The sequence below is a fragment of the Mixophyes fleayi genome, chromosome 5, assembly GCF_038048845.1.
Source record: "Mixophyes fleayi isolate aMixFle1 chromosome 5, aMixFle1.hap1, whole genome shotgun sequence".
NCBI classification, from domain to species: domain Eukaryota; kingdom Metazoa; phylum Chordata; class Amphibia; order Anura; family Limnodynastidae; genus Mixophyes; species Mixophyes fleayi.
Window position 1 is genome coordinate 270,987,227 of NC_134406.1, and position 15,583 is coordinate 271,002,809.

The window sequence follows — 15,583 nt, forward strand, 5'->3', positions numbered from 1 at the left end:
TTCAGAGAAGGGCAACAAAATTGATAAAAGGTATGGAGTCATTAAGTTATGAGGAAAGGTTAGCCAGTTTAGGCATGTTTACTTTAGAAAAGAGGCGTCTAAGGGGAGATATGATTACTATGTACAAATACATTAGGGGACAATACAGAGAACTTTCATGGGAACTTTTTACCCCAAGGATTATACAAAGGACACGTGGTCACCCTCAAAGGTTAGAAGAGAGAAAATTTCACAACCAGCAAAGGAAGGGGTTCTTTACAGTAAGGGCAGTCAATAAATGGAATTCATTGCCAGGGAAGGTTGTGATGGCAGATTCAATAGATATGTTTAAGAAAGGGTTAGACAAATTTTTAGCGGAAAGGTGTATCCAGGGATACGATTGTTAATTAAAATGTAGGATAGTAGTGGAAATAGGGTAAAAATAGGACTGCAATATTGAGTCTGGGGGGATTTTCACAATTGAAACAGATTGGCGGTTGAATACTCTGGATCGATTTCAAATATAAGTGCAGGATCGCAGGAGATCCAAAATAGGTTGAACTTGATGGACTGGTGTCTTTTTTCAACCTCATCAACTATGTTACTATGTTACACAGTACAGTGGTAATGAGAGGGAGAGACACCGAACAATGTTAATAAGAGCAAGTGACACAGTAGAATGGTAATAAAAGCTTATGGCGCTATACAGTAGTAATGAGAGGGGGGGACACGGTGGAATGGTAATAAGAGCAAGTGACACAATAAAATGGTTATAAAAGCTTATGACACGATACAGTGGTAATGAGAGTGAGTGACACGGTACAGTGGTAATGAGAGTGAGTGACACGGTACAGTGGTAATGAGAGGGAGTAACACGGTACAGTGGTAATGAGAGGGAGTGACACGGTACAGTGGTAATGAGAGTGAGTGACACGGTACAGTGGTAATGAGAGGGAGTGACACGGTACAGTGGTAATGAGAGGGAGTGACACGGTACAGTGGTAATGAGAGGGAGTGACACGGTACAGTGGTAATGAGAGGGAGTGACAGGGTACAGTGGTAATGAGAGTGAGTGACAGGGTACAGTGGTAATGAGAGGGAGTGACAGGGTACAGTGGTAATGAGAGGGAGTGACACGGTACAGTGGTAATGAGAGGGAGTGACACGGTACAGTGGTAATGAGAGGGAGTGACACGGTACAGTGGTAATGAGAGGGAGTGACACGGTACAGTGGTAATGAGAGGGAGTGACACGGTACAGTGGTAATGAGAGGGAGTGACACGGTACAGTGGTAATGAGAGTGAGTGACAGGGTACAGTGGTAATGAGAGGGAGTGACACGGTACAGTGGTAATGAGAGGGAGTGACACGGTACAGTGGTAATCAGAGGGAGTGACACGGTACAGTGGTAATGAGAGGGAGTGACACGGTACAGTGGTAATGAGAGTGAGTGACACGGTACAGTGGTAATGAGAGTAAGTGACACGATACAGTGGTAATGAGAGTGAGTGACACGGTACAGTGGTAATGAGAGGGAGTAACACGGTACAGTGGTAATGAGAGTGAGTGACACGGTACAGTGGTAATGAGAGTGAGTGACACGGTACAGTGGTAATGAGAGGGAGTGACACGGTACAGTGGTAATGAGAGGGAGTGACACGGTACAGTGGTAATGAGAGGGAGTGACATGGTACAGTGGTAATGAGAGTGAGTGACATGGTACAGTTGTAATGAGAGTGAGTGACATGGTACAGTGGTAATGAGAAGGAGTGACATGGTACAGTGGTAATGAGAGTGAGTGACATGGTACAGTGGTAATGAGAAGGAGTGACATGGTACAGTGGTAATGAGAGGGAGTGACACGGTACAGTGGTAATGAGAGTGAGTGACACGGTACAGTGGTAATGAGAGTAAGTGACACGGTACAGTGGAAATGAGAGGGAGTGACACGGTACAGTGGAAATGAGAGGGAGTGACACGGTACAGTGGAAATGAGAGGGAGTGACACGGTACAGTGGTAATAAGAGGTAGTGACACGGCACGATTGCAAAGGAAGTTAGTAGCACGATATAATGATAATAAGAATAAGTGAAATGGTACCAATAAGGCATCTATGAGCTCGTCATCATGCTTTCCTTTCTCCAGTAGGGTCGTCATCTGCATCTTCAGGGTTTTCAGGTCATTGGACAGAGACCTGTTTCTGGCTTTTGAGGCCTCTAACTTCTTTTTCAGTTCCTCATACTCTGTCTTCAGAGCGTCATGTTCTCCTGTCAGTCTCTAGGAAAACACAAACAATAACACAACATCAATAGTGTAATCATTTACCTTAATTACAGACCCGGTCAGCTACAAAGTGACACTTCTCACCACACATGTCAGCATAAACCAATATAAATTATACTGTAACAATGGTGGAGTACCAACATCAACTTGTCTAGTCTGAATTCAAGATAGTACAATTGTGTATTTTAAAATTATCTATAGAACTGCAGATAATAGTGAGATCCCCTCACGCAAACTAGGGGTATTAGAAGGGACTATGGAATCCCACAACTACATAGAGCAGATGTATATAATGTATTGTCATCAGTACAAGAGAAAATTCTGGGTTTCACTACGTAACAGTAAATCCTGTTCTAGGAGAGGGGACGCAAACGGGGTAAAGATTTAATTTCTAAGTTTGTGCTCTACACCAATAACACAGAAACAGATATTTGAAAAAACAGGTCTCTTTATTTTGAGGAATCATTATTTATTCAGTGGAGTATTAATATATTAGTGTAAATCTGAAGTAAGAGATGTAAAAATGTTAAAGATGTAAACTTTTTTTTTTAAATGGACACAAGTAACAGTTACAAATAGAATAATGATTCAATAATAAAAGAATATACAGGTCAATGTTTTCAAAATATAAACAAGGACAAGGGGGGGGATAGTGTGGGAAAGGTGGGGGGGGGGGGGGTGAAGTACAAGTTAGTGGGTGCTAGCGAATATAGGGACCAGGTCACCAAGAAACTTCTTCTCTAAAATCAATGGATGTGGCTAAGTTGGGAGAAAGGTGTGAGACAGGGCCACCCCAGGGGAGCTGTTAGGTGTGAGGAGGGGATTTTTATCTTCCCTAAAAAGCCATGGGGCCCATATTTCAGTGAAAGATCTGGTCTGTCATGGAGGTTATATGTAATCTTTTCCATGCAGGCGATATACCAAACACATTTTTTAAGTGCAGAAAGGAGGGGGGCGTCCACTTGATTACAGTGGGAAGCAAGAGATGATTTGGCCGGAGTCAAAATATGCAAAACTAATTTTATAGAATGTTTACAAAGATTTTGGGGAGGATAGAAACAAAAAATATCCATGGATCTTTGGGGATTGGGGCTTCCATCATAGAGTTCCTGACTATCTAATCGCTCTTTCAGTATTAATTTCGCTGGATCCACCTCCAATCCACTTCCTTTATCAGTTGGAGTTATCAGTTGGAGACCACAAGGCTCGGTGCTAGGTCCTCTGCTATTCTCTATCTACACCACTTCTCTTGGAAAACTAATAAGCTCCTTTGGATTTCAGTATCATCTCTATGTGGATGATACACAAATCTATCTATTCTCTCCTGATATCTCACTATCTGTGTTGTCTCGCGTTACTGACTGTCTTTCTGCCATTTCATCTTGGATGTCCTCTCGTCAACTTAATCTTTCAAAAACAGAATTAATAATATTCCCACCTACCTACAGAAGTTACCTTCCTGATATTTCTATTTCTGTTGATAACATGACCATAAATTCCACCCCGCAAGCTCGCTGCTTAAGTGTGATCATTGACTCACACCTATCCTTTGTTCCTCACATTGACTCTATATCTAAATCATGTTACAAACATCTAAAAAACATTTCCAGAATACGCACATATCTCACACAAGACACTGCAAAAAGTCTAATTCATGCACTCATCATCTCCCGCATTGACTATTGTAATTCCCTCCTTACTGGTCTACCCAAAATCAGACTCAAACCCCTACAATCTATTTTGCACGCAGTGGCTAGATTGAATTTCCTTGCAAATCGTTTTTCGTCTGCTGAGGCACTCAGTCAGTCTCTACATTGGTTGCCTGTATTTCAATGAATCCATTATAAAATTCTTCTACCAACATACAAGGCCATCAACAAAATTGCACCGACATACATCTCCTCACTTGTCTCAAAATATCTCCCAACTCGATACCTCCGTTCTGCAAAAGATCTACGTCTCTCCTCCACTCTCATCACATCCTCCCATTCTCGATTACTGGACTTTTTTCCTCTTGTGGAATTCCCTCCCTCGCACAATAAGACTTTTCTCTAGTCTCCAAATCTTCAAGGGTTCTCTGAAAACCCACCTCTTCAGACAAGCTTATAATATTCCTCAACCACCCTCTTAATCATCCTACGTTACCCTATTACCACCCTCTACAGAGCTAACACAAGACAACAACTCTGTGACCAACATTGCTGTGTGACTGATCACACAGCCCATTCAATACTTTTTGCCTTTGCATTCTAGCTCAAAAGTATTACCCAGTATTTTTTTATTACTATTTGTTCCCAATTGCAAAGCGCTATGAAATTTGCTGGCGCCCTATGAATAAATGTTGATGATGATGATGATGAACAGTGAGTGTTTCTTTCATCAGTGTGGATATTGAGGAGTGAGACGTACACTCTCTGATCTCCTGCCATGATTCCTATTCTCATGGTGGTTCCAAATCACATTCCCACTCTAATTCATGTCTACGGTGGGGGCCATGAATGATTTTCTCCTGCAGATCACACACACACATGATATATGTTTATAGTCAGATCATTCACCTCTAGCGTTTCTTTCCTCTCCTTCTCCAGGGTGCGGATCCGGAAAACATTCTTCTCCTGGGCAGCCAATCTCTTTGGTACGGATACCCCCAGCATCTCCTCCTCCAAGCTGAGCTCGGATGTTGGACTCCTCATTTGTCCCAGCTGAGTCTCCAGCTCACGTACCTACAGGAAGCACAAACACAATGGGTCTGGTCTGGTTTTAGAATGATTTTTGAGGGGCGTCTTAATGGACAAGGGTTAATGGCGGGAACTCCAAGTAAACTTCCCCCGCTGACCCCATTAAGGGGAAAACATGAAGCTACTTGTACGCAATGATTGGATGCAGGTTGTTGGGGGGAGAATTTCTCCTGGAACGTGGTCATTATTATTGTCGATTTGTAAGGCGCCACAGTGCTCCACAGCGCCGTACAGTAGGGAAAACAGGACATACATAAAACGGGGACATACAAGGCAGACAAAAAAAAATAAAGAAAAATGCAGACATGAAAACAAAGTGTATGGAGGACCCTGCTCATTAGAAGAGGGTACAACTGAGACAAGAGGAGCGAGTGTGTCTCAGAGTGGAGATTGGGATAGTTGTGAGGGTGCATTACTGTGAATAGTGTTATCGGGAATAAAGTCACCTGTAAAAAAGATATGGGTTTTCAAAGAGTGTCTAAAGATTTGAAGGCTGTGGGAAAGTCTGATTGAGCGTGGTAGGGAATTCCACAAGTGGGGAGCAGCACGGGAGAAGTCTTGTAGGCGGGAGTGAGAGGTGGTTACCAGAGATGAGGCGCAGGTCAGAGGTGGATCTAAGAGGGCGGGAGGGAGAGTATTTAGATATGAGATTTGAGATGTATGAAGGGGTGGTGTTGTTGAGGGCTTTGTGTGTAAGGGTGAGTAATTTGAATTGGATTCTGGAGGACACAGGGAGCCAGTGTAGGGATTTGCAAAGTGGTGCAGCAGATGTGGAGCAGTGAGAGAGGAAGATCTAACTTGCAGCAGCATTTAGGATGGATATATATATATCTGTACATACATATATATATATATATATATATATATCGTTCTAATTATGGCGCCCCCCTAGTTTTAGGAGATTGTGAAGAAGGGGTAATGGTAACAATAATAAAAGAAACATTTTGCCTGAAGTCCTCCGTAAATGGAAAAGTTTATGTTAATTGCTGTCATGATACAATATGGGTGATAGCAATGGTAGGAGACACATTATTCTAGGATTATTTTTATTATACCTGGACATTTATCTCTCACAGCCGACACTGGGGGCAGCCATTTTGTGAACCGATATCCATGAAAACATTGCCAGTGACTGCACTGAAGCTAAAAGCGAAGTGAATCTATTGGCTGCATTCCCATGGATATGGGATTAGACCACGACGACTGCCGTGAATGTCTGCTAACTACTTTAATGGAATTGATTATTTGCTTAAAGGCTTCAAGTGGCGCTGTCCAGTCTTTGTAAGCAGCGGCACCACGATGGGACGACTGACCTGATATAATACCGTTATGGCTAGTTCACTAAAACCAGAGAACAATCCTCATCATGGGGCCCTTTGAGGCTTGGGGCCCAGTAAAGAGATATCCCAGAGTCCTATACTTGTGATATTTACCCTGCCTTGTAGTGCCAGAATCTGCTGCGCCCGCCCCCGCCAGCTCCCCGATGAGCAGATCAGCTGAGGAATGTTCACGTCTTCACCAATCTCGTTGGATAAGACCTGCAGGTGAACAGATCCATTATCAGAATATTAACATTCAATGCCCCAGAGTCACGGACCACCGAATGCCTATCACTATAATAACATCAACTACAACAACACTGTACACGTCAGCTAAATATCATCATTATATTGCAAATACCCCCTCTCTCAAAAATATATTGTATTGTGACGTACGTGCTAATAGCCTGCATGCGGAATTGCTCTGGCTTTCCTTGAATGTCTGAAATTGCTCACTGAACACAAAATTAATGTAATAATAAGTATATTATCCAGGGCTGCAGATCTATTAGATTGTAAGCTCCTGTTCACGTACACAGTGTCTGTTATACCTATTGTACTATATGTAACACATACACGGCGTCTGTTATACCTATTGTACTATATGTAACACGTACACGGTGTCTGTTATACCTATTGTACTATATGTAACACGTACACGGTGTCTGTTATACCTATTGTACTATACCTATTGTACTGTATGTAACACGTACACAGTGTCTGTTATACCTATTGTACTGTATGTAACACGTACACAGTGTCTGTTATACCTATTGTACTATATGTAACACGTACACAGTGTCTGTTATACCTATTGTACTATATGTAACACGTACACAGTGTCTGTTATACCTATTGTACTATATGTTACACGTACACAGTGTCTGTTATACCTATTGTACTATATGTAACACGTACACGGCGCCTGTTATACCTATTGTACTATATGTAACACGTACACAGTGTCTGTTATACCTATTGTACTATATGTAACACGTACACGGTGTCTGTTATACCTATTCTACTATATGTAACACGTACACGGTGTCTGTTATACCTATTGTACTATATGTAACACGTACACAGTGTCTGTTATACCTATTGTACTATATGTAACACATACACGGTGTCTGTTATACCTATTGTACTGTATGTAACACGTACACGGTGTCTGTTATACCTATTGTACTATATGTAACACGTACACGGTGTCTGTTATACCTATTGTACTATATGTAACACGTACACGGTGTCTGTTATACCTATTGTACTATATGTAACACGTACACGGTGCCTGTTATACCTATTGTACTATATGTAACACGTACACGGTGCCTGTTATACCTATTGTACTATATGTAACACGTACACAGTGTCTGTTATACCTATTGTACTATATGTAACACGTACACAGTGTCTGTTATACCTATTGTACTATATGTAACACGTACACGGTGTCTGTTATACCTATTGTACTATATGTAACACGTACACGGTGTCTGTTATACCTATTGTACTATATGTAACACGTACACAGTGTCTGTTATACCTATTGTACTATATGTAACATGTACACAGTGTCTGTTATACCTATTGTACTATATGTAACATGTACACAGTGTCTGTTATACCTATTGTACTATATGTAACACGTACACGGCGTCTGTTATACCTATTGTACTATATGTAACACGTACACAGTGTCTGTTATACCTATTGTACTATATGTAACACGTACACGGTGTCTGTTATACCTATTGTACTATATGTAACACGTACACCGTGTCTGTTATACCTATTGTACTATATGTAACACGTACACAGTGTCTGTTATACCTATTGTACTATATGTAACACGTACACGGTGTCTGTTATACCTATTGTACTATATGTAACACGTACACGGCGTCTGTTATACCTATTGTACTATATGTAACACGTACACGGTGTCTGTTATACCTATTGTACTATATGTAACACGTACACGGCGTCTGTTACACCTATTGTACTATATGTAAAACGTACACGGTGCCTGTTATACCTATTGTACTATATGTAACACGTACACAGTGTCTGTTATACCTATTGTACTATATGTAACACGTACACAGTGTCTGTTATACCTATTGTACTATATGTAACACGTACACAGTGTCTGTTATACCTATTGTACTGTATGTAACACGTACACGGTGTCTGTTATACCTATTGTACTATATGTAACACGTACACGGTGTCTGTTATACCTATTGTACTATATGTAACACGTACACGGCGTCTGTTACACCTATTTTACTATATGTAACACGTACACGGTGTCTGTTATACCTATTGTACTGTATGTAACACGTACACGGTGTCTGTTATACCTATTGTACTGTATGTAACACGTACACTGTGTCTGTTATACCTATTGTACTATATGTAACACGTACACAGTGTCTGTTATACCTATTGTACTATATGTAACACGTACACGGTGTCTGTTATACCTATTGTACTATATGTAACATATACACGGTGTCTGTTATACCTATTGTACTATATGTAACACGTACACAGTGTCTGTTATACCTATTGTACTATATGTTACACGTACACAGTGTCTGTTATACCTACTGTACTATATGTAACACGTACACAGTGTCTGTTATACCTATTGTACTATATGTAACACATACACGGTGTCTGTTATACCTACTGTACTATATGTAACACGTACACAGTGTCTGTTATACCTATTGTACTATATGTAACACGTACACGGTGTCTGTTATACCTATTGTACTATATGTAACACGTACACGGTGTCTGTTATACCTATTGTACTATATGTAACACATACACAGTGTCTGTTATACCTATTGTACTATATGTAACACGTACACAGTGTCTGTTATACCTATTGTACTATATGTAACACGTACACGGTGTCTGTTATACCTATTGTACTATATGTAACACATACACGGTGTATGTTATAGCTATTGTACTATATGTAACACATACACAGTGTCTGTTATACCTATTGTACTGTATGTAACACGTACACGGTGTCTGTTATAGCTATTGTACTGTATGTAACACGTACACAGTGTCTGTTATACCTATTGTACTATATGTAACACGTACACGGTGCCTGTTATACCTACTGTACTGTATGTAACACGTACACAGTGTCTGTTATACCTATTGTACTGTATGTAACATGTACACAGTGTCTGTTATACCTATTGCACTGTATGTAACACGTACACAGTGTCTGTTATACCTATTGTACTATATGTAACACGTACACGGTGTCTGTTATACCTATTGTACTATATGTAACACGTACACAGTGTCTGTTATACCTATTGTACTATATGTAACACATACACGGTGTCTGTTATACCTATTTTACTATATGTAACACATACACGGTGTCTGTTATACCTATTGTACTGTATGTAACACGTACACAGTGTCTGTTATACCTATTGTACTATATGTAACACATACACAGTGTCTGTTATACCTATTGTACTATATGTAACACGTACACAGTGTCTGTTATACCTATTGTACTATATGTAACACGTACACGGTGTCTGTTATACCTATTGTACTATATGTAACACGTACACGGTGTCTGTTATACCTATTGTACTATATGTAACACATACACAGTGTCTGTTATACCTATTGTACTATATGTAACACGTACACAGTGTCTGTTATACCTATTGTACTATATGTAACACGTACACGGTGTCTGTTATACCTATTGTACTATATGTAACACGTACACGGTGTCTGTTATACCTATTGTACTATATGTAACACGTACACGGTGTCTGTTATACCTATTGTACTATATGTAACACGTACACGGTGTCTGTTATACCTATTGTACTATATGTAACACGTACACAGTGTCTGTTATACCTATTGTACTATATGTAACACGTACACAGTGTCTGTTATACCTATTGTACTATATGTAACACGTACACGGTGTCTGTTATACCTATTGTACTATATGTAACACGTACACGGTGTCTGTTATACCTATTGTACTATATGTAACACGTACACAGTGTCTGTTATACCTATTGTACTATATGTAACACGTACACGGTGCCTGTTATACCTATTGTACTATATGTAACACGTACATGGTGCCTGTTATACCTATTGTACTATATGTAACACGTACACGGTGTCTGTTATACCTATTGTACTATATGTAACACGTACACGGTGTCTGTTATACCTATTGTACTATATGTAACACGTACACGGTGTCTGTTATACCTATTGTACTATATGTAACACGTACACGATGCATGTTATACCTATTCTACTATATGTAACACGTACACGGTGCCTGTTATACCTATTGTACTATATGTAACACGTACACGGTGTCTGTTATACCTATTGTACTATATGTAACACGTACACGGTGTCTGTTATACCTATTGTACTGTATGTAACACGTACACAGTGTCTGTTATACCTATTGTACTATATATGTAACACATACACGGTGCCTGTTATACTTATTGTACTATATGTAACACGTACACAGTGTCTGTTATACCTATTGTACTATATGTAACACGTACACAGTGTCTGTTATACCTATTGTACTATATGTAACACGTACACAGTGTCTGTTATACCTATTGTACTATATGTAACACGTACACAGTGTCTGTTATACCTATTGTACTATATGTAACACGTACACGGTGCCTGTTATACTTATTGTACTATATGTAACACGTACACAGTGTCTGTTATACCTATTGTACTATATGTAACACGTACACAGTGTCTGTTATACCTATTGTACTATATGTAACACATACACGGTGCCTGTTATACCTATTGTACTATATGTAACACGTACACGGTGTCTGTTATACCTATTGTACTATATGGAACACGTACACGGTGTCTGTTATACCTATTGTACTATATGTAACACGTACACGGTGCCTGTTATACCTATTGTACTGTATGTAACACGTACACGGTGTCTGTTATACCTATTGTACTATATGTAACACGTACAGTGTCTGTTATACCTATTGTACTATATGTAACACGTACACAGTGTCTGTTATACCTATTGTACTATATGTCACACGTACACAGTGTCTGTTATACCTATTGTACTATATGTAACACGTACACGGTGTCTGTTATACCTATTGTACTATATGTAACACGTACACAGTGTCTGTTATACCTATTGTACTATATGTAACACGTACACGGTGTCTGTTATACCTATTGTACTATATGTAACACGTACACGGTGTCTGTTATACCTATTGTACTATATGTAACACGTACACGGTGTCTGTTATACCTATTGTACTATATGTAACACGTACACGGTGCCTGTTATACCTATTGTACTGTATGTAACACGTACACGGTGCCTGTTATACCTATTGTACTATATGTAACACGTACACGGTGTCTGTTATACCTATTGTACTATATGTAACACGTACACGGTGTCTGTTATACCTATTGTACTATATGTAACACGTACACGGTGTCTGTTATACCTATTGTACTGTATGTAACACGTACACGGTGTCTGTTATACCTATTATACTATATGTAACACGTACACGGTGCCTGTTATACCTATTGTACTGTATGTAACACGTACACGGTGTCTGTTATACCTATTGTACTATATGTAACACGTACACAGTGTCTGTTATACCTATTGTACTATATGTAACACGTACACGGTGTCTGTTATACCTATTGTACTATATGTAACACGTACACGGTGTCTGTTATACCTATTGTACTATATGTAACACGTACACGGTGTCTGTTATACCTATTGTACTATATGTAACACGTACACGGTGCCTGTTATACCTATTGTACTGTATGTAACACGTACACGGTGCCTGTTATACCTATTGTACTGTATGTAACACGTACACGGTGTCTGTTATACCTATTGTACTATATGTAACACGTACACAGTGTCTGTTATACCTATTGTACTATATGTAACACGTACACGGTGCCTGTTATACCTATTGTACTGTATGTAACACGTACACGGTGCCTGTTATACCTATTGTACTATATGTAACACGTACACGGTGTCTGTTATACCTATTGTACTATATGTAACACGTACACGGTGTCTGTTATACCTATTGTACTATATGTAACACGTACACAGTGTCTGTTATACCTATTGTACTATATGTAACACGTACACGGTGCCTGTTATACCTATTGTACTATATGTAACACGTACACGGTGCCTGTTATACCTATTGTACTATATGTAACACGTACACGGTGCCTGTTATACCTATTGTACTATATGTAACACGTACACGGTGCCTGTTATACCTATTGTACTATATGTAACACGTACACGGTGTCTGTTATACCTATTGTACTATATGTAACACGTACACGGTGTCTGTTATACCTATTGTACTATATGTAACACGTACACGGTGTCTGTTATACCTATTGTACTATATGTAACACGTACACGGTGTCTGTTATACCTATTGTACTATATGTAACACGTACACGGTGTCTGTTATACCTATTGTACTATATGTAACACGTACACGGTGTCTGTTATACCTATTGTACTATATGTAACACGTACACGGTGTCTGTTATACCTATTGTACTATATGTAACACGTACACGGTGCCTGTAATACCTATTGTACTATATGTAACACGTACACGGTGCCTGTTATACCTATTGTACTATATGTAACACGTACACAGTGTCTGTTATACCTATTGTACTATATGTAACACGTACACCGTGTCTGTTATACCTATTGTACTATATGTAACACGTACACGGTGTCTGTTATACCTATTGTACTATATGTAACACGTACACGGTGTCTGTTATACCTAATGTACTATATGTAACACGTACACAGTGTCTGTTATACCTATTGTACTATATGTAACACGTACACAGTGCCTGTTATACCTATTGTACTATATGTAACACGTACACAGTGTCTGTTATACCTATTGTACTATATGTAACACGTACACAGTGTCTGTTATACCTATTGTACTATATGTAACACGTACACAGTGTCTGTTATACCTATTGTACTATATGTAACACGTACACAGTGTCTGTTATACCTATTGTACTATATGTAACACGTACACGGTGTCTGTTATACCTATTGTACTATATGTAACACGTACACGGTGTCTGTTATACCTATTGTACTATATGTAACACGTACACGGTGTCTGTTATACCTATTGTACTATATGTAACATGTACACGGTGTCTGTTATACCTACTGTACTATATGTAACACGTACACGGTGTCTGTTATACCTATTGTACTATATGTAACACGTACACGGTGTCTGTTATACCTATTGTACTATATGTAACACGTACACAGTGTCTGTTATACCTATTGTACTATATGTAACACGTACACGGTGTCTGTTATACCTATTGTACTATATGTAACACGTACACGGTGTCTGTTATACCTATTGTACTATATGTAACACGTACACAGTGTCTGTTATAACTATTGTACTATATGTAACACGTACACAGTGTCTGTTATACCTATTGTACTATATGTAACACGTACACGGTGTCTGTTATAACTATTGTACTATATGTAACACGTACACAGTGTCTGTTATACCTATTGTACTATATGTAACACGTACACGGTGTCTGTTATACCTATTGTACTATATGTAACACGTACACAGTGTCTGTTATACCTATTGTACTATATGTAACACGTACACGGTGCCTGTTATACCTATTGTACTATATGTAACACGTACACAGTGTCTGTTATACCTTGTGAGCCATTTTTAGCTCCTGTTTTGTGGTCTGGATTTGATTGCGATATTCGGTCAGTTTGACATTTGCCGCCGCCAGCTTCTCCTGTAGGGATTTAACCTCTGACCCTTCTGCCTGCAGATAGATACATTCATAAATTATATCACATCCCTTTAAGGTGCATTTCACTAGGTCTGAGCAGCCTATTGTATTGTATCTTCATATCCTGATCATCCAGGATGTCTTCAATTATATAATGGACAGGGATAGAACAAACTGTAACCAATCTAATAAAGTTTACAGTAACATGTTGCTGGAGCAGTGACATGATGTGAGGAGGGGAATGGAGGCAGCAGGAAGCCACAGACTGAGAGTTATATAGTGGAAGGAGCAGGGTCCCCAGCAGCACAGAGTATATCAGGAGATGAGTGATGTGTTAATGAGGACAGGGATGCATGTGACAGTGGCAGTGACATGATGTGAGGAGGGGAATGGAGGCGAAGGAAGCCACAGACTGAGAGTTATATAGTGGAAGGAGCAGGGTCCCCAGCAGCACAGAGTATATCAGGAGATGAGTGATGTGTTAGTGAGGACAGGGCTGCATGTGACAGGGGCAGTGACATGATGCGAGGAGGGGAATGGAGGTGAAGGAAGCCACAGACTGAGAGTTATATAGTGGAAGGAGCAGGGTCCCCAGCAGCACAGAGTATATCAGGAGATGAGTGATGTGTTAGTGAGGACAGGGCTGCATATGACAGGGGCAGTGACATGATGTGAGGAGGGGATTAGAGGCAGCAAGAAGCCACAGACTGAGAGTTATATAGTGAAAAGAGCAGGGTCCCCAGCAGCACAGAGTATATCAGGAGATGAGTGATGTGTTAGTGAGGACAGGGCTACATGTGACAGGGGCAGTGACATGATGTGAGGAGGGGATTGGAGGCAGCAAGAAGCCACAGACTGAGAGTTATATAGTGAAAAGAGCAGGGTCCCCAGCAGCACAGAGTATATCAGGAGATGAGTGATGTGTTAGTGAGGACAGGGCTGCATGTGACAGGGGCAGTGACATGATGTGCGGAGGGGAATGGAGGCAGCAGGAAGCCACAGACTGAGAGTTATATAGTGGAAGGAGCAGGGTCCCCCAGCAGCACAGAGTATATCAGGAGATGAGTGATGTGTTAGTGAGGACAGGGCTGCATGTGACAGGGACATGATGTGAGGAGGGGAATGGAGGCAGCAGAAAGCCACAGAATGAGAGTTATATAGTGGAAGGAGCAGGGTCCCCAGCAGCACAGAGTATATCAGGAGATGAGTGATGTGTTAGTGAGGACAGGGCTGCATGTGACAGGGGCAGTGACATGATGTAAGGAGGGGAATAGAGACAACAGGAAGTCACAGACTGAGAGTTATATAGTGGAAGGAG

The 15,583-nt window shown here is 40.1% G+C and overlaps 1 protein-coding gene across 2 annotated transcripts in view; it reads right to left on the minus strand.

Moving 5' to 3' along the window:
• The window catches only part of CCDC13 (coiled-coil domain containing 13), a 37,713-nt gene that overhangs the window by 14,248 nt on the left and 7,882 nt on the right, over nucleotides 1-15,583 (minus strand). For both annotated transcript variants that reach the window (XM_075214119.1, XM_075214120.1), the window contains exons 6-9: nucleotides 14,182-14,298; nucleotides 6,433-6,537; nucleotides 4,820-4,984; nucleotides 2,079-2,255 (exon numbers count right to left, since the gene is read on the minus strand). In XM_075214119.1, the coding sequence (XP_075070220.1) occupies nucleotides 2,079-2,255; nucleotides 4,820-4,984; nucleotides 6,433-6,537; nucleotides 14,182-14,298 (564 nt within the window). The remainder of the gene's footprint in view (nucleotides 1-2,078; nucleotides 2,256-4,819; nucleotides 4,985-6,432; nucleotides 6,538-14,181; nucleotides 14,299-15,583) is intronic.